Source organism: Pygocentrus nattereri, chromosome 4, assembly GCF_015220715.1.
Source record: "Pygocentrus nattereri isolate fPygNat1 chromosome 4, fPygNat1.pri, whole genome shotgun sequence".
NCBI classification, from domain to species: domain Eukaryota; kingdom Metazoa; phylum Chordata; class Actinopteri; order Characiformes; family Serrasalmidae; genus Pygocentrus; species Pygocentrus nattereri.
The window spans coordinates 34488107-34512114 of NC_051214.1; the positions used below are offsets into that span (position 1 = coordinate 34488107).

General features: G+C 38.8%; 1 protein-coding gene across 3 annotated transcripts in view; it reads left to right on the forward strand.

Annotated features, from left to right (window-relative positions):
• The window catches only part of LOC108411796 (1-phosphatidylinositol 4,5-bisphosphate phosphodiesterase beta-4), a 90290-nt gene that overhangs the window by 15427 nt on the left and 50855 nt on the right, over positions 1 to 24008 (forward strand). For all 3 annotated transcript variants that reach the window (XM_017683544.2, XM_037537910.1, XM_017683554.2), the window contains 2 exons: positions 237 to 300; positions 16393 to 16490. In XM_017683544.2, the coding sequence (XP_017539033.1) occupies positions 16407 to 16490 (84 nt within the window). In that variant the 5' untranslated portion in view covers positions 237 to 300; positions 16393 to 16406. The remainder of the gene's footprint in view (positions 1 to 236; positions 301 to 16392; positions 16491 to 24008) is intronic.

Genomic DNA, 24008 nt, shown 5'->3' on the forward strand with positions numbered 1-24008 from the left:
GGAGATACAAGGCTTTGTCGAAAGTGATGACGTGCTTAAATTTATACGTTATTTTTGTTTTGATTTGTAAGTGGTCAGCGGACCATCAAAATAAAATGTAACTATTAATGTTATTATTCTTTTTTTTTTTTTTTTTTTGTTCTTTTCCAAAGACCCATAAAAGCCCTGTCGCTGATTTTTTTTCATCTAGATAATAATTCCTTCCTAACGTTATTTCTTTCTGTGTTTGTTTGTAGAACGTCATCCAACTGCTGTCCTCAGCTGTCTAGCCGTCCCTGACGCAACTCTAACATCTGTCTGGTAAGTATTTAAATTAATAGAGCATTGGGTCCACAATCACTGACAGTCTTACACCTACACTATGGGATTTTAGGAGGAAGTGTCTGCGATTGTGAGCGTAAATTACTTGTCCAACGTTGCTGGTATCTGTCCACTGAGTGATTTGTTACCTTACAGTGGGGTAAAGTATTTAGTCAGCCACTGATTATGCACGTTCTCCTACTTAGAAAGATGAGAGAGGTCTGTAATTTTCATCATAGGTACACTTCAACTATGAGAGACAATATGAGAAAAAAAATCCAGGAAATCACATTGTAGGATTTTTAAAGAATTTATATGTAAAATTATGGTGGAAAATAATTATTTGGTCACCCACAAACAAGCAAGATTTCTGGCTCTCACAGACCTGTTCCTTCTTCTTTAAGAAGCTCTCCTGTCCTCCACTCGTTACCTGTATTAATGGCACCTGTTTGACCTCGTTATCTTATAAAAGACACCTGTCCACAGCCTCAAACAGTCAGACTCCAAACTCAACCATGTCCAAGACCAAAGAGCTGTCAAAGGACACCACGAAGAAAATTGTAGACCTGCACCAGGCTGGGAAGAGTGAATCTACAATAGGAAAGCAGGTTGGTGTGAATAAATCAACTGTGGGGGAATTGTAAGAAAATGGAAGCCATACAAGACCATTGATAATCTCCCTCAATCTGGGGCCCACGCAAGATCTCATCCCGTGGGGTCAAAATGATCATGAGAACGGTGAACAAAAATCCCAGAACTACACAGAGGGACCTAATGAATGACCTGCAGAGAGCTGGGACCAAAGTAACAAAGGCTACCCTCAGTAACACACTATGCCGAGAGGAACTCAAATTCTGCAGTGCCAGGCGTGTCCCCCTGCTTAAGCCAGTACATGTCCAGGCCCGTCTGAAGTTTGCCAGAGAGCATATGGATGATCCAGAAGAGGATTGGGAGAATATCATGTGGTCAGATGAAATCAAAATAGAACTTTTTGGTAAAAACTCAACTCGTCGTGTTTGGAGGAAAAAGAATGCTGAGTTTCATCCTAAGAACACCATACCTGCTGTGAAGCATGGAGGTGGAAACATCATGCTTTGGAGCTGTTTTTCTTGCAAAGGGGACAGGACGACTGATCCGTTTTAAGGGAAGAATGAACAGAGCCATGTATCATGAGATTTTAAGCCAAAACCTCCTTGCATCAGTGAGAGCATTGAAGATTGTGTCTGGGTCTTCCAGCATGACAATGATCCCAAACACACCGCTCGAGCAACGAAGCATTTCAAGGTCCTGGAGTAGCCTAGCCAGTCTCCAGACCTCAACCCCATAGAAATTTTGTGGAGGGAATTGAAAGTCCGTGTTGCCCATCGACAGCCCCAAAACATCACTGCTCTAGAGGAGATCTGCAGGAGGAATGGGCCAAAATACGAGGTGTGTGCAAACCTGGTGAAGACTTACAGGAAACGTTTGACCTCAGTCATTGCCAACAAAGGTTATGTTACAGAGTATTGAGTTGAACTTTTGTTATTGAACAAATACTTATTTTCCACCATAATTTACAAATAAATTCTTTACAAATCCTACAATGTGATTTCCTGGATTTTTTTTCTCATATTGTATCTCATAGTTGAAGTGGACCTATGATGAAAATTACAGACCTCTCTCATCTTTCTAAGTAGGAAAACTTGCACAATCAGTGGCTGACTAAATACTTTTTTGCCCCACTGTACATCCAGACTCAGCTTTTCTGTAGATACTGTCCAGTGTTTTGCAGAATCACAGTACTGACGCTAATGTAGCATGTAGAACATTAAAGTTAAACTACAAGAAAAATAGACAGAATACTGTTAATTGAAAAAGTGTGTTGACTTTTTAAAATTTAAATGTGTACAGTATTTTCCGCATGAATACAATAAATTACGTCACAGTTATTACCATCATGTAAGTGAAAGACAGCTTTGTATTTACAACACGTTGCCACAGGCCCAGAACCAGTTTGAGTATTTAGCTTCAGGTTATTTAACGTGGTGGTTGTGGAAGCTAGCGAGTGAAGAAAATAAGTGACTAAAAAAAAGTTTTAAAATAATGCTGTCTGGTCAGTATAGTCTGTAGTCAGTATATTATTTTTCCACAACTGTGAATATGGCTGTCCTTCAGCTGTAGAATTTTTGGCTTGATCTAGTGGATCAAACAGTTACACTGCTGTTGGAATCACTGTTTTCCTTAATATAAAAAGAGTAATATTCATTAATATTTCAATCTATGCTGTTTGTTGTTATTAAATAAAATAATAGGAATTTTAATATAATACATGGTTCCAAACATTTGAACGGTAGTGCATATGTGATTTTATGACTGAAACAGATATAATATTATATCTATTGAACAGATGATTATAGATATATTGTTTATGAACATTTCCTTGTCATTTCTGAACATGTTTTTTCTGACAAGCAATAAAAAGTGCACAATATCTGTATACATAAACAATGAATGGTATACATAATGCTTTATGGGCATCATATAAACCTTATGTGTAAAGAAAGTGTATGGAATACCTAGGATTACCTACTGATATTAAAGAGTTTACTTAGCAAAGAACAAGCATTTATTCACAGAGATATGCAAAGGTGCTTTATGGTTAGTGATGATGATTGGGTGCATGATGTGCCAACATGCTGAAGTTAATATTAATGTTATACGTTTGTCGTACAAGTATATTTGCATGTAGTCATGAAACTCTTCCTGCATGTGTTTACTGGGCATCAGAGATACTGTATTTTACCCAGATACTGATCAGTTGGATAATTGTAGCTCCTGTGAGATGTGCATTGTTTTGATATGTTTTTTCTTCTGGGGGGAAAAGACTCTCGAGTGAATAGGCCTCTATATACACTGGGATCCCATTTGGAGTCTAAAGTGCTATCAGGAGACCTGCACAGTAAGTCATCCTGCCTCAGCGTAGCAGAGCAGTGGCCATTACGGCCCGGCGGTCCCCTGGAATAGTGTTGCCATGGAGATGTATGGTGTCAAAGCGGAGCAACATCTGTGTGGTGTTTGTTTGTCAAGAAAGGTTTTCTCCCTCTAGTAAGATAAAAGCGAGGTAGGAGGAGGCAGTCAAATGGTACGGATCACAGCTCAATGCTGATGAATTTTCTTTGGCTTTAAGGCTTTTGAAACAACTGCATGTATTGGAAAAATAACTGCTCGTTCTCATTCCCCTGTAAACGGCTTTCATGGACTTGTGTGGCTATACATCATATTAATTGCCGCTCCCTTTTAAATAGTTCACTTCAAAAGACCTTGACTAATTATGCCGAAAAGGCAAGTTTTACCCCTTGAGATACAAAATCTGATGGACTAACTCAAAACAGTAATATCCCCAGCTACCTATGGTTGTCACCTTTATGAGAGCATTATGTAATCTTTATTCAAGCTGTGTTTTGGCCAAGCATGTGATTGTGCGTCATATCGGTGCTCTACGAGCTTGCTCTCTGTACAGTTTGGGGAATTATTTAACCCCTGCTGCCCTCTCCTGCCTGCCTGCCTCTGTATAAGGCAGTGTTCTATTTCAGTGAATCTGGAAAATATGCTCCCTTATTCTCCTGTTGCCTTATCTGTAGAGGGGGTTAGAGGGGCAGAAGCTATAATTTGGTGAAGCGTTTCTTATAGGTACATATTTGGGCAGAGAGATAATTCAGGGGGTTGTAGAGCTTTCCCTCGGCTTTAGTCTTGCTTGTGCCTCTCTCACCCCCCTCCCCTTCTGCTGTCTCTCTCTGTATCTCTCTATCTATCCATCTAGCTCCCGTCCTCTTCATGAACACTCACATTCAACCCGGAAAACATGGGAAAGAGATGGGATAAACCTGCAACAGGCTGTAACATTCCATGCTATTATTAGCTGCCACAAAAATATTCAGTCCCAATATTGCTGTTTCCTAATGTTGTAGCCAAAGGGTAGCTGGTCCATCTCTCCCATAATTAATCCCCTCAGCTGGAATTCTTATTTTGCTGAGCTTTCTCTACAGATTCGGGGCAAGTGGGGAGATCTGACAGTTGTCCCTGCTCTCTCTCTTTCAAGTTTTGACCATGTTTGGGCAAACCTGGATTGGTAGAACCCGAGGCTGCGCGTGTGAAGTAGCGAGGTGATCCTTTGCCCTGCTAAATTACAGCAATACATATTTCTGGCAACTGGTTCACAATAAATAAACCTCGCACTTCTAGTTCAGTCCCACATTCAGGCCCTGCTCAGACCCACCAATCAGTGGTGAAGGTCACTAGCTATAATCATAATTTCATTATGATATTCATTACGACTCCAAATCCTGATCATGGACAACCTCTGCCCTGCATATTGTGGAGTTTTCCCTGCTCGGACACACCTGGTACAACTAATCAGCTTATTAACAAGTAGGTCTGTGTGTAACAATCCTCTAAATCGAGTAACCTGTGTGGAAAATAATGGTGGTAAATGGTTAAATGGAGATTTTTTTTTGACAAAGATTATGCTGTCTGTAAGTAAATCTGCTGATACTTAGAATTACATTACTGCTGATGTGTCCAGAAGCATCAGCAGATGTACTTCCTGTGATACTACTACTGTTAGTCATAATAGCAAGACTTTTTCTTCCGGTTTCTAACACTATGGACAAGGGAGCAAACACAGTGATAGCATGAGATGAAGCTTAATCTTTCTCAAATAAAAGAGCACAATAAAAATGTCCTTCAGTAAAAGTTGTGTCTGTATCTGTTTATGTTGTCTATATTATGGGATAATAAATGTGGAATTAATCTAGGATTTCACATCACCTAACCTGTTTACAAGTGGGAAAACTTGGGTCTTTTTTTTTGGTTTGCATCAATAAATCAATAAATCAATAAAGTGTTTAACCGGCAGCAAATGAGTTTATGTTACCATGGTGCCTGGGCATAGTGGTATTAACAAGCCTTTCCTGAATTAATGTTTTCTTATACTTCCTTTTTTCCATTTTTTACAACAAAACACCAGCTGCCCTTATGTATGTACATTACATGACAAGTGGCCCATAAAAATGCTTGGAATGCTTGAAATTATTATTTCTGTGATAGAAGGTTTTGTTACAACCTCTAGAGCATGTAACGCTTTCTGAAGTTCTGTTATGTTTTCATCTCGCCTGTAGCAACCTACTGTTGACACACCAAAAGAGTCAAACTTGTCCTTCAAAACCTCACCAATCCCTGGTCATTGTTACATAAGAAGGTTACTAAAGGTTACGCAGAAGTAATCCTCAAAGGCCTTCAAAAATGCGCCCTGACCTCCGTGTCATCTTAAGCAGGAGTCTCCCCTGCTGCCTGCTTGCTGCTGTGCTTTCCAAATACTACAGATTATATGGCTGTCAGGGCTGTACCCACCCCCGCTCATGCTGCCCTCACTCTCTGCCCTCTCTCCACTTGACTGTGGACAAAAGGCAGAAAAGCCAGAAAGCCAGTCCCTTGCAGGCCTGCTGGCCCAGTGTGAAAGGTGAAGCTTTAACCCTATTAGCTAATCTTTATTCATACTCCTCCATGCACACGCTCACACAAACAAGCGAATACAAACACAAAGGGACTTACACAAAGATAGATGCTTTGGCTTGTGATGAAAAACTTTGAATGAAAACAAATCTAATATTTAGCTGAAATGACCTGAGAGGTCATTGCTTAATCAGCTGTTTTCAGCTGTATGCCACATGTATGTATTTCATTTGGAGCTACACTGCCCATCAACATTTTGAGAACATCTTGCCTTCTTTTGACGTTACATAACTATTACTATTACTGTTTGGAGTAACATCTAAAAAGACATAAAATAGCTATCTACAATGCTCTCGATATATTTTACAATGCTAACCTAACATGCTAATCAAATTCCCTTCCTTGGTATGGAGGTTTTTGCCTACATAATGGTTCTTATGTTTTCTTTTGTTAAAAGCACATGTGGCTTGTTTAAACATCTGAAAGATTTGAATGCTGGTGAGTGCTGATATGCTTGTGGGTTAACATAAATACTGTCACAGGTGTTTGCACATTTTATCAGCAGCTTTAATACAGTTAAAAAATACAAAAAAAGTACAGTTTATTGGAATTTAAAGGGAAATTCCACAGATTTCTCAAAATTACTGCATTAATTGTTAAGATTGTAATTCAGAATGGTTTGGTATGAAGTATTAGAGAATAGCTTACTGACTGTAATTTCTTTGAAATGATGATGCAAGTAGAGCTAATTTTACTCACTGTTCAAAAGTACCAGTGAATCTACATGTAATTTTTATAGGTAATGGTGATAATAGGAACATATGGTAAATCTGAAAAAAAATTATAATTTTGTTTTTTGGGACTATTTGGCCTCACAATAGCCTTCATGTACATCTGCACCATGAATATATATTTTTAAAAGTACATTTTAGGCCAAAACCTATTCAAAACTATTGTAAAGCTTTGTCTTGGGCATCAAGCAATGTATTAATAACTATTTTTTGCAAGAACTTTCTATGAGACACTAAATGCTATAGAGGCATTAAACTCTCAACATGTCTATTGCTGTGAACAACTCTGAGAGAGCATTTCACATCAAACCACTCTGAATGACTTTGTTTACATCTTAATGATTTTAATGAAGCCGAAGTTTTGAAAAAAAATTGTAGAATCCCCTTAAAACCTTTTGACCTTAGAATAAAAAATCACCGCACATCTGAAATGTTTTTCATGTATTTTGATTTATCGTGATGTTTCCTTAAGACATTTTTCTAGGTTTATCTACCATTTTTACATTATAGTTTTCCAACCTCTATCTATTGAATTTACACAGGCTGTTATAGTTACTGTGTCTTTAATACTGGTGTGTGTAAATGGAACTTGTTCTGATTGGCTGTTCTGTATTGTACCTCCTTCAAAAATCAGGGCTGAAAAACTTATTACTTTAAAGTAGGCAGGGCTAAACCAGGGTTATTATAGATAGCTCTTAAACTATAATACAACCCCAATTCCAATGAAGTTGGGACGTTGTGTAAAACATAAATAAAAACAGAATACGATGATTTGCAAATCCTTTTCAACCTATATTCAATTGAATACACTACAAAGACAAGATATTTAATGTTCAAATGGATAAACTTTATTGTTTATTTATTTTGCAAATATTCACTCATTTTGAATTTGATGCCTGCAACACGTTCCAAAGAAGTTGGGACAGGGGCATGTTTACCACTGTGTTACATCACCTTTCCTTTTAACAACACTCAATAAGCATTTGGGAACTAAGAACACTAATTGTTGAAGCTCTGTAAATGGAATCCTTTCCCATTCTTGCTTGATGTACAAGTTCAGTTGCTCAACAGTCCAGGGTCTCCGTTGTCGTATTTTGCACTTAATAATGTGCCACACATTTTCAATGGGAGACAGGTCTGGACTGCAGGCAGGCCAGTCTAGTGCCCGCACTCTTTTAATATGAAGCCACGCTGTTGTAACGTGTGCAGAATGTGGCTTGGCATTGTCTTGCTGAAATAAGCAGGGACGTCCCTGAAAAAGACGTTGCTTGGATGGCAGCATATGTTGCTCCAAAACCTGTATGTACCTTTCAGCATTAATGGTGCCTTCACAGATGTGCAAGTTACCCATGCCACTGACTATTGAACTTTGCGCTGATAACAGTCCGGACAGTCCTTTTCCTCTTTGGCCCGGAGGACACGACGTCCATGATTTCCAAAATCAATTTGAAATGTGGACTCGTCCACAGGACACTTTTCCACTTTGCGTCAGTCCATCTCAGATGAGCTCGGGTCCAGAGAAGCCGGCGGTGTTTCTGGGTGTTGTTGATATACGGCTTTCGCTTTGCATGGCAGAGTTTTAACTTGCACTTGTAGATGGAGCGGCAGTGGTTTTCTGAAGTGTTCCTGAGCCCATTTGGTAATATCCGTTACAGAATGATGTCGGTTTTTAATGCAGTGCTGTCTGAGGAAGGTCACGGGCATTCAATGTTGGTTTTCTGCCTTGCCGCTTACTTGCAGAGATTTCTCCAGGTTCTCGGAATCTTTTTACGATATTATGGAATGTAGATGATGAAATCCCTAAATTCCTTGCAATTGCATGTTGACAAACGTTGTTCTTAAACTGCTGGACTATTTGCTCATGAAGTTGTTCACAAAATGGTGAACCTCGCCCCATTCTTGCTTGTGAACAAAAGAGCCTTTCAGGGATGCTCAGTTTATACCGAATCATGACACTCACCTGTGGAATGTTCCAAACAGGTGTTTTTTGAGCATTCCTCAACTTTCCCAGTCTTTTGTTGCTCCTGTCAACAACTTCTTTGGAATGTGTTGCAGGCATCAAATTCAAAATGAGCTAATATTTGCAAAAAACAACAAAGTTTATCCGTTTTAACATTAAATATGTCTTTAACATCAAAAATGTCTTTGTAATGTATTCAATTGAATATAGGTTGAAAAGGATTTGCAAATCATTATATTCTGTTTTTATTTATGTTTTACACAACGTCCCAACTTCATTGGAATTGGGGTTGTAGAATCAGAAAGTTTTCAAAAACACAAAAATTCGAAAAACTGTATTGTCCTGACAAGCAAACTAAAACTAAGTATAATGAATGTGAAAAAAAAACTTCAGTTTTAGTTTTACTGCATAAATGAGAGTTTAGAAGTAAACATAGTATTATAAAAACTGAAAGTAAATAAAAAACAAACTAAAACTCTAACTTTTCAGAAAATAAAAACTGAACTAAATCTATGATACACCTATAAGACTACTTGAAACTAAATTGAAAACAAGAAATAAAATGAGAAACTAAGCAAAATTTTAAAACTTTAAAAACCCTGGGCTAAACTGCTGTAACCATAGATAAAAGTAAATGCTGAATTTGGAACAGGCTGTTGTAGCAGATTCCTTATGTGGACTTTATGGACTGAACTGTATGTTTTAAAACTTGACCAATGTTTACGTGCTACTTTAAATTCTTTTTTTTTTTCAAATTGAGAGGAAAAAAGGTCTTCAATGATGTGGGCCCTCTAACTTGTGTGGGACCAAACCGTTGATAGCCAGTGTACTACAGTCTATCAGTTCGTTCTGCCTGTGTATGGTGCCCCCTGAGTGACTTCAGTATATCACAGAGCTGGCTTGTCTTTCAAAACTCTTACTAAAGAGACATGACACCACTGAACAATGAAATGAGACGGCATTTAGCACATGAAGTACTATGTGTTCCTCATGCATTAGAACTGTTTACACAGCCCTGTCTCGTTTATAATTCCCATCGCTCCATTCATTTCTTCAGTGCATTCAGTCTGAAGATGCCCCTCCTCTAGGTAATGAGGGAATCTGTTAGCTTGAGGGATGGACGAGCGAAACCTCACATGACAAAGTTAAACAGTGGACAGCTGGAATGAGGACTAATGGATGAAGAGGGGATTTTGACCGCTCCCTTCCCTTCTGTTTGATTTGCAGAAGCGTTTTGTGTACTTGCCGGCTCCTGGCTTTCCTCACATGCTTTGCGTGGCTGTAAAACTGGCTTAGCGATGCCAGTGCTGATGGCTGCTTCACACATGGTTCGTGGAAGCTCTGAAGCTAATACAGTACAGCCCGGATCTCCGTCCATGCAAAACAGTGTTTACTCTGGAGCTGCCTTCCCCCATGCTGCTGGCAGCCATCTTTCTTTATCTATTTTTCTCTTGCACGCTCTCCCAGTCTCTCTCTCTCGCTCTCTTTCATTGAGCAGAAGCCAGTAATTGGGGCATTGATTGGTGAGACATTTATGCAGGCAATGCTAAAGGCCGTTTTTTGTTTCACAAAGCGAGTTGGAAGTGTGAAACGTCCTGAACACTACTGTGCTGCCTTCCAGTTGCAGTTTGCTTTAATGGCTGCACACTTTGCCACTGGTCACAGGTTTCATGATATCATGGCTTTGTTTTTTTTCCCCCAGGGACACCACTGTGGTATTGTAGGAAAACATTAACCTTAAGTTAATATGGTTGAAGCTAATGCGATTTAGCTCTAATGTCATTTAACAATGTAATTTCAAACAGTGGCTTAACTGAATTAATTCATCATACTGTACATCTTGCTGCGTGACTCATTACTGCTTTATTTCACTTCCAACCCGGGGGGAGTTAGGGGGGGGGGGGGGGTGTTGTGTTTGCCTGGGTTTTGTGTGCACAGGTACGGCCTACTTAGATCACAAGGCCACAAAGAAAACAGCACAAGATCTCAATAATACTGTTATTTGAATATTGTTTTTTTTTTTTTTGTAACATTACCTTCTAGCTGGTATTTGGAAGTCGGTGGGATTAAAAGTGAATTAAATTTGCTTGTTTTACCAGTAGAGTAGGCCCTAATAAAATCACATTTTCATATGTAGACCTTTTTGCTCTTCACATCCGTGACCTTCTCACCACTCACATCAACCTAATCTGGGTATAAGAGGCATGTGCATGTGGATTTAGGTGTTTGTGTGTTGCAGAACAGGTTACAGCTGTAAGAGCAAGGATGTTTAACCTTGCAGACAAGGAAGCTCGAGGTGTGTTTTGTTTGCAGTATTCAGAGACCCATACCACGCACGCACACACACACACGTTGCTGTCAATATAACAGCAAATGACCTCTCATGAGCAAACAGCTAGAGGAATACTAGCACTGTTGATTCACGTTCTGCCACCCAAAACAACACCACAGAGCCAAGCAAGGCATGTCTGGAGACACTCAACAGCAAGATGAAAGTGCTATTGCAGTAGTGCTAAATGTCTTGTACAGTAACACAAATTTGTTGAATAGCTTCTTTCATGTTAAAGTTTGCAGCGAGGGTGTCTAAAAACCTCCAGAGGTTTCCATTGTGTCTTTGCATGGTTGTTGGTATCGACATAAAAATGTTTGTGTCAAGCAGAGTTTTGGTGCCAGTGAGTGTATCCAGGCCAAGAATGATTCGGTTTGTGGACAAATGGGTACAATTTTGTATTTCACATAAAATTAACGTTAAAAGGCCCATATCATGGAGAAAGAAAATGTTCTCACTTCTTTCAAAGAGTTTTATAGAAATCATTTTATATATTTCCATATATGGAAAATTTTAGGGATGCAATGTACAAATTGTGGACCAATGTCCGCTATATTTAAGGACATATCTGTCAATGCTGATGCAGATACATAAATACACTATATTGCCATACACTTGGCACAATGCAGTCAGACAAGTACCGTTTTACTGGCAACTGCCAAGCCCAGTCTCATCTCTCGGATTGCCAGACAAAGAAACGTAATTCATGACTCCAGAGAACACGCCTCCACTGCTCTGGAGTCCAGTGGTGGCACTTTACACCACTGCATTCGACGCTTTGCATTGCACTTGGTCATATAAGGCTTGGATGCAGCTGCTCGGCCGTGGAAACCCATTCCATGAAGCTCTCTATGCAATTCTTGAGCTAATCTGAATTCTGTTTCAATGTCTGAAATTGTCAAAGTGAAGTTAGTAGAAAGGCATAAAAATCTGAATAATTTAAATATAAACATTTATGCAGTCTATCAGACAAATCACTGATACAAAACACTATATCAGCTCAACCACTGATGTTTTAGCCAACAACATTAGAAGGGAAAATAATCCAGCCACACAAAATTTTCAACAGTCTTTAAAAACAACCCATTACTGGCCTGTTTGTATTTGCATGTTAAGTCAGCTTAAATAAAAATAGTGAATATGATACATTTAAATAAAGTTATCTTAACTCAAGATAAGCCAAAAAAAGTCAAAATGACTGAGTTACTATCTCAATATTTCATTTTTTTAGGTGAAGTTACTCCAGCTTTCTGTAGCATTTGTATTAACTTTGTTGTTTCATGAAGACGGGCAGTTTACAGTGTAATTTTTAGTATGATAATGTAAGCCTTTCGTTTGTTTAACTGTTAATCACCTCTTTTAATGTTGATGTTTGGCTGCAACAGTGAACCTAAAGAAACTATGAAATGAAACATTCATTTCAACTTACCATCTATACTTTTCTCTTACCTGAAGGGATGGGAATAATATGGGGGATGTGTCCAACTGCATTTAAGCAAATGCTTTAAGGACTGGTATTTTTTTACATAATGAAAGGTTATGAAAAACCATAATGTGAAGCTTTAAGAGTTGCTGATGTGTGTGCTGAGTCATGTTTTTAGATGTTGGAGTAATAGACTTGAATAGCAGGTCAAGTTCTTTTTAGTTTGAAAAGTACCTTTTGCTCCCTCTTCAACCTTTTTTGATTGCTAGGGGTCTACTCAGTTCATCTAAACACAAACATTTGTTTCATTCTTTCACGCAGAGCATTTTGAATGTCGTCACTCTCCAAAGAAAAACAAGTATCTCAAATAGTAACTTCATAGGAGAAGGCAAAAACACTCTTACTTTTTAATGTAAGTTAATGTAAAGAGGTTTTATTCCAAGTGATTTTATGTCACGATTGGCCCCTCCCAGTCCTGTCCTTGTGCGTTTTTGTTTTGGTTTAGTCCAGCCCCTTGTTTTGTAACTCTGCCCATGATTGTTTTCACCTATCCTCATTATCCCTGTGTATTTAAGCCCTGTGTTTGCCCTTTGTGTTGGCTGGTCTTTGTTTGATGTATTGGTCTATGTTTGATGTTTGCTTTGTTTCTCTGTGTTATTGATTGTATTCTGGTTTTGTCATGTCTGCCCCACGATCTCTCTGTATTGGCTCTTTGAACCTGGAATGTCTCAACCCTGATTTTGGATTTGCCCTCAATAAAAGTCGCTTACCTCCGCAAGTGCGTCCGCTACCTCGCTCCTCATTACATTTTATAACATTTCTATTGGTCCATTCATCATGAAATTTTCACATGACATAAAGGACAGCTGGTGTGTTGAAATGATGTAGAAAAATAAAAATTAGCAAAAATTGAGATACATGGTTTTCTTTGGACAGTGACGATATGAAATTCACTTGAACGTCATAGCATGTTTTATATCAGACATTGTCGCAGTGCAGCTTTACAGGAATCCAAGCTTCATTTTTTGTCATCCATCTATTTATATTTCGTGTGACTTCTGAGCCACAATAGGATCCAGAAACCCGCTTCATTTCCACCAGGATATGAGGATGTAATCCTCAAGTGTTTCAGACATGCTGCATTTTTGCCTGTTAGGATCTGGTCTGAAGTCCCTGTGCGCCCCCTCTGCAGCTGAGCCTTTCACTCATTCATTTGAGAGATATGATGAAGCCAGGGAGGAATGGCTATTACCCTAGTGGCTGTTTCTTAAATGGCGAGTACCAGGGGACTACACTGCTTGCTTTTACCAAGCTGTGCTGAAGGAAATAGGACCCTAAGAATGAAAAGGTTAGTCTGTTGTACTCAGAACGTAGACTATACTTGGATTTCAGCCTAAATGCGCATTGTCTTGTGTTATTTCATTTTGTCATAGGCCGAGAGATTAGATTACTCACGTAGAGGATGCCTCCCCCTGAGCCTTTTTCTGTCGAATATTAAGCAGAATATATTGAATTTCTCTGTGTAAACATTCAGCTTCTTCATAACAATAAGTGTCTTTGACTGAATATTGTCAGCCATGGGGAATATTTAGTATGTTCTGTGGAACATTTGGTACATTGCTGCATGCCTGTCTCTCTGAGAGCCACAAGAAGCTTTTCCCAGTGTTCCCCAGTGGGGTGCTGCAGATACTAATGGCAGTGTGTGGTAAAGGCCATTTTTTTGCTCTCTCTATCTCTCTCTATCTCTCTCTTTCACTGGCTCTCTGTTTCTCTCTTTCATTTTCACACTCAATCTACCTCTATCACTCTCACTTTCTATTTGTCTCTGACACCCTCTGTCTCTCTTTTACTCACACTTTCTATTTTTCTCTCTCTTTCTGTCTCATACACTCTCTTGTCACTGAAAAATCTTTATTTGCTTTCTTGAGTCTTAGAATCGTCACTGATGGAACCAAACAGGCTCTTGGTTACTTCAACAGTTTGCTTTTGGGTATTTATCAGTTTCTTTTTCACTCTTTCTCTCTCTTTTTCTAGTTTTCTGTCTCCCTCACTATTTAACTCACTCTCTCTTTAACTCTTTCTGTCTGTCTGTCTTCCTGTGTCCCCTAACAGTTTCACTTTCTCTCTCCCCTTCTTTCTCTCTCTTTCTCCTTGTCTCTCTTTTTCCCAGACTTTCTTTATCTCTCCTTCTCTGGATTTCCCTCTCTCCCCCATTTCACCATCCCACCATTTTGGCCCATTCACCCCTCGCCTCTCTCTCTCTCTCTCTCTCTCTCTCTCTCTCTCTATTTTCTCTTTCTCTATTTCTCTTTCTTTTCTTTCTCTCTACTCTTTCTCTTTCACCATATTTCTCACCCTCTCTCTTTCTCTATTCTCTCAGTTTTACACACTCACCCCCCCTTGATGAGTCTCTCCTTTTCTCTTTCACACTCTTTATTCTCTCTCTCTCTCTCTCTCTCTCTATTTTCTCTTTCTCTATTTCTCTTTCTTTTCTTTCTCTCTACTCTTTCTCTTTCACCATATTTCTCACCCTCTCTCTTTCTCTATTCTCTCAGTTTTACACACTCACCCCCCCTTGATGAGTCTCTCCTTTTCTCTTTCACACTCTTTATTCTCTCTCTCTCTCTCTCTCTCTCTCTCTCTGGGTGAAATCTGTGAGGTTTCTCTTCAGTCTACTTTTTTGTGCTCATCAATGAGAATCTATTGATCCAGAGCCGTCTCCATGCTACTAAGCCCTGAATCAGATGCGAGATGTATTGCCTTCATCCCAATGCGTCACTTCTACCTGTGCTGCCTTGCCATCCATTAAAGGAAAGGCTCTGTTGCCATGTAATGCCCAAAGGCAAACTGTTGAAGTAACCAAGAGCCTGTTTGGTTCCATAAGTGATGATTATGAGACTCAAGGAAGCAAATCAAGATTTTTCAGGTGGGAATTTAAAACACAGATGAACATCTGCTGCCATAAAATAAACCGTTCAGGTCTAACATTGGCTTCTTTCCATGAGTTTGTGATGTTTTAGTCACAGAGCTTTCAGAGAAAGTACTTTTAAGGTAGTGTTTCGTTTTGAGTTCCACATGGGCACAGTATAAAACATCTTCTTGCTATAGAGTTGAAAAGCTGTTTATTCTATGTGATGGTTAATGCAGAAATGTTTTGTAAAGATCCCTACAGGTGTTCTGAAACTGTAGATGTCATGCAAAAATGTAATGTAAAAAATGCACTACCCAAATATGCATAAAAATTTAGCTTCAAACTTTTGTGTTTTGAATGTTGAAAGTTTTATCACATTGTATTCATTATTTGAATTATTCTGGTCTCATTTTAGACTCTCAATTGTCTATAGTACAGTCAGTGAAACTGTTTGTTTTTCAAAAAAGTAAAAGGTATCCATAGTATTCAGTAAGCATCTTGACACTCCTTTACATTAGGAAATTCAGCTACTTTAAGATGCAACTGCTGCTGAGACAGATTTTCAGTTGTGCACACACGGCTTCTGTAATGTTCATAGAAAAGCATTGCCAGTGGAATGGTACGCTTTGGAGCAGCTGCACACCTAAGGTTACTATACCTAATGCCAAGAATCAGCTAGAAGGGTGTAAAGCCTCCCAGTGTGGGGCTGTGGAGCATTGGAACTGTGTTGTGGATCGACAACTAGTCATCCAACATCAGTACCTTATCTCACTAATGCTCTTATGACTGAGTGCAATCAAATCCTCACATCTAGTGTAAAGTCTTCCCAGAGGAGTATGAGCTGTTGCTGATGGAGACAAACTACCTATTGATATTCTTGATTTCAAATATTGGATGAGTAGGGGTCTGCAATCTTTTGGACCTGCAGTATACTTCTCAAAGCCATAGTTATATCTAGCTGGATATGTACAGAATAAAAAACACATGCTGATTCATTTTACTATGCCCAATGTGGATATACACATGCCCAATTTACCCTAGCCAGCAACATTTTAGACCAAGCACCAAGAGCTTCTGGGATGGAAATGAACAATGTTTGGTGGTCTTGTTACCTTGTCTTGTGAGCTTCCTTGTGAGGATTTCCATTACCTTCAGATCTGTAATGCTAGCTGTGTTTCTGTACCACAGGTCTGTGAGCAGCCATGACGAAATCGTATGAATTCAACTGGCAGAAGCATGTCCCTGATTTCTTGCAGGAAGGTGCCATCTTTGACAGATTTGATGAGGTAAGTCACACTTGCTCAAGTGACTAAGCGTAGTGCTTAAAGGAAAATGCATAAGTAAATCATTACAGAGTCAATGGGCCTCATTCAAACATCCATAAGAAGAAATTTATCTTAAAACTCACTTATACGAAACCTCTGATATTCACCAATGTTTTCTTATTTGGCATTTGATCTGAGATAAGAAAATAATATACAGACATTGAAGAGCACAAAAGTCTGAATCATTCTGTGGTTTAAAAACGTGTCGTAATTCTAACATAGATTTTTTCTCAGGACCTTTCTCAAGAAAAAAAAATAAAACCTAGGAAGATATTATGAAGGCCCATTGTTCACAGTGGTAGTGATAGGAACCAGATGTCCATACCAATGCCTCTGTGAGCTAAGTTACAGAAAACTATAGCGGACCTCAACATCATTGAATGGATGTGTGATTATTTAGATCATGAGAAGCAAAAAATGCAATCAACTTCTAAGACTGAACTTTGGAGGTATGGAAAAATATCCCTGCAGATTTCTCAAAAAACTGAAGGCAAGAGTGGACAGCATAAATACTGAAATTAATATATTAGTTTTTGAGGCTTCTGAAAACATAATTATACGTTTTCTGTTGTTGTATGTTTGCTAGTATGTTTTTTTTCCTTTTTCCAGTTGCTGAAAAAAAGGAGGCAAATACTTAAAGGCTGTTTTGACTGAAAATTAAATAAATGGTCTCTGACTTTTGCACAGTACTGAATGTAGACTTCCCCTTTTAGTCTTCTTTTGTGAAAGCACACACAAAATACTCCCCACAGTTGTTGTCCATACTCACACAGCTGTTCTAAAGGTGAATGGTTTCTCTTGGCTGCTGTGAAACAAACAGTTATTGTTTGTTTGGATTGCCTCAAGCTGATCACTGCCTTTATCACACATCCTGCAAATCCTATTTCAAATCTTGTTATTCTGTAGCATAAGCCAAAGCCATTCTCTTAGTTATTATGGAGTGAAGGGCTCTGCATCGATCATTTGCACAGGCATTAAAAGCCTCAGTGGCGGCGAACCTCTCTATCACTCTCAGAAGCATCCAGACATGAGGCGAGCATCCCTAGAGACGAGTGGCGCTTGTGTCCCCCTTCCCCTCCTGTCCTGCGGCCTTTCTTCATTTCCCCGCCTAACTCAATCAGCCCACTTAAATGGGCTGAAATGGGAATGGGCGGTGCTTTGTGCTACCCGAAGGACAAGAGCAGTGTAAACATCCAGAGATAGACACTTATCTGATGAGTAAGAGGTTCCAGCTCAACCTTTTCATGTCCTCTTTATAGCCGAGGAGGCCTGTCTTGAATAATGTGATTCAGCTAGGCAGGCCTTTGGCTGGGGCAGCATAATCAAAGTGAATTTTTGATTTAGCTTCAAGAGCAAGATTGCATCTCTTGTTGCATGTCTGTGAGAAAAAAAAAACCTTGTTTAGCTACATCTGAGGCAGCATAGCTCTGAACAGAAATGTTGCTTCATTTCAGAATCATGTACAGCATTAAAACGATCATTTTGAAATCCAAGACCGTGTTATAACATAGGCCACTCCTGTTGCTCCAGAGGCCAGCCCCACATGCTCCATGCTTGATCTGCAAGCATATAAGCTCAGACATCCATCTTTTACAGGTGCATAATTACATGCTGAGTTAAGTGGCACCTCGAGCAGAGCTGACACACAGATCGGAGAGTGCACAGTTCAACTGCAGTGATTATGCAGGCGAACGACAACCCCACCATAAAGAGATTACCAGCACAATATTTTTGATATCATAAGAAAATCTTGTATCGCTGAATGATAACTTTATAGAAGCAGGAAAAAATTAATTTAACTCTTTAATGCTGTGGTACAATGCTACTGTTTCTGCCCTATGGGAACTTATTTTACACTTGAGCCACATTTTGTTCTTACTCTAATGATACAAATCAACAGTAAGATTTTAGAGATCCGACTTCTGTTCTGAAATAATTACTGTCTACCCAACATTAAAGGCACTACAGAGATAATAATTGGACTGGGTGATGTTGTTAAAAATGTATATTTTGATATTGTTCAGGCTTAGTGATAAGCAGTATATTAGTATTATCTCTAAAATTTTAAATGGTACCTAAAACAGTGCTTGAAAGATTCTATTTCAATCAATAGAACTGTAATTTGGTGTACATGGCCTTCCTTAAATGCAAATGTAAAAGTCACCAAATCTTTGGCAAGTAAATTGGAAATGTTACTGCAATAATGACTAAAATACAATAACAAATATTTATTTAGGAATAATCAAGGCTTCGTTTTCTCAAAATAAACAGAAGAATGTATCCCGGTCACTTCTTTTTCTAGTTTAGTTTTTTAAGTACTAAAACCTCCAAACCTCTCACTCAGTATCTGTACAATTTTAGCAGACACTCTTATCCAGATAAATACATGCATATCCATAAAATTAATTTCCAGTAGATCAGTGCAGTGTTATTACAGTGCAGAGTCTTACCAATATTCCTGCCTGAACAAGGAATCAGATCAACCTTTTTTGTGTGCAAGGTGGTGATTTCTCCAAGTGCTGAACCATTCTACTGCTTTAGGTCTTTAGTTATTGCTTGAGATTTTAATTTTGCTAATGAGGCATAAATCCCTGATACTCATGAACTAAGAAACACTGTCAGCATAAAATATGCACCAATGTCACTCAGATATTCACAATATTGCTTAATTTTCACAATCTACAGAAAATCATAGAAAATATATCTTATGTATTCAATACATTAGTCAACCCTAGTTGAAAACGTAGTAGCACACAGAAAGCTCCAATACCACATGCTTTTACCATGGCAAATGTGGACATGCACATGTTAAAACTTTGATGGAAATGTTTAATAATATTATACAGGATAATACTAAAGTTCCTGAATGAACCGGCAACTATTCAGCAGAAACATAACTATAGGGGGCCTTACTGTAATATGTAAGCATATAAACAGCACACCATTACTTTACTCAACACTTTCTGCAGATTGTAGGAGCTTGTCTGAGCTGAGCTACTTCCTAACATAGGCAGCACTTACCTACCTTAGCTAAAATTCAAATAACAAGCTTTGTAAGAAGTGAAGAAGTGACTGTAATAAAGAAATATGAAAAAACATATGTGCCTAGTTCTGTAAAAGGTAACACTCTGGGTAGTTAGCTATTACCCACCATTATATTTGTGTTACAGTAACTAGAAAGTAAAATACAAGATTATCGATCTTGCTTTGTGTTTAAATTTTCTCTAGTTTTGGAAGCTACATTAAAGTAGGCTAGAGGTCACTAACATCTCCTTGCTTCCTTGTTTGCTATGCTCCAAATAAAATCAAAGACCTTCTCAGAATTTGTGTTGGTGCATTTGCCCTGAATGTTTTACACAATATAAAGACCAGCTTGTGTTTCCAAATGATACAAAAAAGAAAAATTGGAAGTTTTTTTTCTGACATTTATTAAAATGAATGAAATCTAAGTGAATTGTGGGAGAATAGTGAACATTGTGCAGCCTCATTACCCAAATTGCCCTGCAGGGTACAGATCTCTTGATTATCACCACAGATGCCTAAGCCAGGAATGAGGAAGTAAACAAAAAGGGGACCTCAGTTACAGCTTATCCTGTGCCCACAGAGCAGTAGACAGTGAAGCCATGGAAATGGACTCCATCATGGCTCCAGCCACTGCCTTAAAGGCCATTCGCCGCGTGCTCATTATCCCTGCTCATGGGTGGCCACTCGCATTAATGACACTCAAGTTTATTAGCACTTTGGCTATTAACATTTTCAAGTAATCCTTGTGCGTTACACACGCTGCTGTTTTTATCTCCAAAGCAAATGGGTTCACCTAGAGCCATGACACAGAGGACTGCCTGGCGTCCTCACAGCGACGAGCGCATTAGCAGGAGTGGAATTACAAAGAGGCTTGGAGCCTGTGAAGTGGCTGAGCACTGAGGAAGAGGACATGAACGGAGCGCTGGATTCATTTTCTCTCCACCTCTCCAGCGCCAGTAGACCACTGCTGGCGCAGGCTCATCTAATTGGCTTTACTTCTGGAGGAGTATTCCGGAGCGTGGGTGCAGGGGCCATCCATTTTTTCCCTCTCACTCACTCGCTGTATACCTTAGAGAGAAGAAAAAGGAAACATCCCCTCCTCCCTCTTTCCTCTGTCTTTTCTTTTTACTGAAGTAATTAAAAGGGTAATATCTGTCAGCTGCACAATCCATCCTTTCTCACTGGCGCCATACAGCAGGAAAAAAGCACTTGCTGTTCAGATCCATCTCTCGCTCAGCCTCAGGGGTTTCCCTCACAGGACTGCCAGCGTGAGGTGTTCAGTGCAACCACACATACCCCGCTCTGTTTAAGCTCCGTCTGTCCCCCAGTCTCCAAAGCCTTTTTTGTTGTTCACACTCAGAAAATCCACTTTCTTCTGCAAGCCTGTGGAGTTGGGGACAAATAGAAAGTAAACACTTCATAAAAGAGAATAAAATGCAAAAATTTGACCTGGGACAGACTTGGGATCTTAAAATTTCACTTGTTGAATTATAGAAAAAATCCACAGGTGTTTCTCTCCATCCTTCCACTGTAAGAAGACAATTCAACTTTGTGGGCCTGAAAGGATGTTGAGCCATTAAGAAGCTGGTGAAACGGAGAAAAGTCAATAGACAGATAAGAAGAAAATTGCACTAGAATACCAAAACTGGACATCTGGTATGTGCAGTAAGGTTTTCTGGACTGATAAGTCTAAATTTGAGATCTTTGGATGCAACAGGCAGTATGCATGTAGGCAAAGCAATGAAAGACCCTATAACACAATATCTACAATTATCAGTCAAGCGTAGTGCAAGTTTGGGAATGTATAACAACTTGAGTCAGGGATTTGTTTTTGATTGAAGTCACTTTGAGTGCTAATCAGTACAAAGAAAGTTTAATGCATCATGCAATACCCTCTGGAAAACATTTGCCTGGGAAGAAATTTATTTTACAGCAAGATAAAAACCCCAAACATGCTGGTGACAGTACCAAGCTTTGTTTATTTGTATCATTTGCAGAAGTTTTCTCAGAACAAAAGATCTCAACATTGTTGGATGTGTTTGGGATTACTTGGACAATGAGAAGCAACCAACTTCTAAGACTGAACTTTGGAGAATGTATCAACATGCATGGAAAATTATCCTTGCAGATTTCTTTGAAAAACCAAAAGCAAGTCTCCCAAAAAGAATAGGAGTTGTAAAAAGTGTAACACAAAGGGGCTTGTATTGTCTTATCCTCTGTGTAGTTTTATGTGAAATATAGGTATTCAGCCTTTTCTGACATTTAAAAAATGAATTAGTTGCATAAATGAAAAGGTGGTTTCTGACTTTTGAACAGAACTGTATATATGTGTGTATGTGTGAGAGAGAGATGTCTGTTTTGTGATTAGGCCTGACACAGTTATTACTTTATCACCTGATCAGAAGTATTCAAGCTGACTGCAATTGTTCTCCATAGTTTTTTATGTAACGTTCACCATCATATGTTTACATTGCAACAAACAAAATGTGAAATTATGTTATTTTAATCATGTCTTGGATGCTTAAGGAATGTTAACACTTTTGAAGTAATACTTTTTGAAACAAATTAGCACAAGCAATAGTTTTCAGTAGAGAATTACCACTGATTGTGTAATTTAGTCCATGACTAGGCTCGGTCTTGATGTAAATGGACCTGCATCTTCAAATTTCATGATTTTAATGGCCTCTGCATGATTATGCTCTCTTGGGTCATGCTAATTTACTATGCATTAAATCTTTATCAGCTTCCAAATGGCAGTTCTAGCTCTGTCCGTGCAAAATGTGCAGTATGAGGATGTAGAAAACATCGTATTGGGTAATGTGCCCTCTCTAATGGCAAATCGTAGACTACTTTCTCCTTTCTCTTCTAATTTGTGCCCTAAAGCCTTAGGCCTTCATCTGCAGAGAGCTCACCTCACATGACATTTTATGTTCCTACATTACCTACATTGTCTGCTCTTATAAGAAAGGAAACTCAAAACTCTGGAAGTTTTCACAGAGATTGGGGTACCGTCAAGTAACACAAGCAATCATTTACATTCACATTGAAGTACTAATTTTGATAATGGCTTGTGAAAATTGAGCCCTTGCTTTTTAGCATTTAATTTAATTAAACCAGTCCTTGCCGTTTCTAAAGTTCACAGACTACTTTTCTGTAGATTAAACTACTGAACAGACCCTATCTTTCAAAAGGTTTGAAGCATTGCATTGGTGCATTTGCATTGCAACACTTCATTAGAAGAAGAGAATGGTCACTCCATATCAGTATTGTTTTTAGCATTTCTTGTTCAGTTGATCTTGCAAAGTCAGCTCCATTTAAGGGTGTTTCATTAGAGATAGTTTGAAAGGAGACTTCCACAGCAGAACATGGCCACAAATCATTACAGTTTGACATAATTTTCTTTTCAAGCTCTCCCCCCCAAAAAATGACAGATGAAAATATTTATAGGCCATAGCAATAATATACTTTAAGATACATTGAAGCATTTTGATTTACTAAAATTGGGCTTCACATCATCTGTTATACATGACTGCTGATGTGATTTTATTAGTGTGATGTGACTTTATTTAGACTTCTTTATTCTTCTGTCCTGCTAGTTAGAACTCTTAAGGAAAACCTCACTAGCAACATCAACAAAAATAACCACTGTTCCCATTGTAACTATGAAACTTTAGCTATACAAAGCGATTAATCATAAAGTTAATTTGCTTGGATGCTTGGATTTCTCAAAAAATGGCCTACTTTGCAAACATTGCTTAGCTAGCTAATTAGCTTTCTGAGGTTAGTCTGGCCAAAGACAAGCTCATTACTATTGAAATGTCTTCTCATTGTACCCTACTCGCAGTCTCACAGGCCAGATTGTATATTATCAGAGAGTCTGATTTTCATTCCTTGAAGTGGCCAGGAACTGCCTACTTTGACAGGAAAGGGCTGTTTAACTGACATTTAACATATATTTGCATTTTGTGTGACATATAGGGGCAGGTGATTTTCTAAACAGTGCTCCAACACACATCGGAGTTGCAAATTTGCAAGAATATTTATTTACTAAGTAAATTATTTAAAGAAATTCTTTTAATTTAATTCACTTTTACAGATGGCATGAACTTCAAAAACGTTCTTCAATCCAGAAACATTACTGCTCTGAAAGGCTCAGTCATGGCATGCAAAGCAGGTAACTGCTTGCAAAAGTTGGCTCCCTGTCATACTGACAACCTGATAACCTGGTGGATAGCCAGTCAGAATCGAACTGACTAAATCCCAGTACTTGTAGTGATCTTAGTGTGCAAAAGATGTCTGATGCCCCATTTACATGTGAGTGGAGTATCTGAGGCTGAAACTACCTCCTTCCCTGTCCTTTGAGTGGGAACACAAGTCACAAGTCTGGAGGGCATGTTAAAAACATTTTTGAAACACTGGGAGCCTCTTTCTAAAAGTTCAGAACGTTCTTAATTT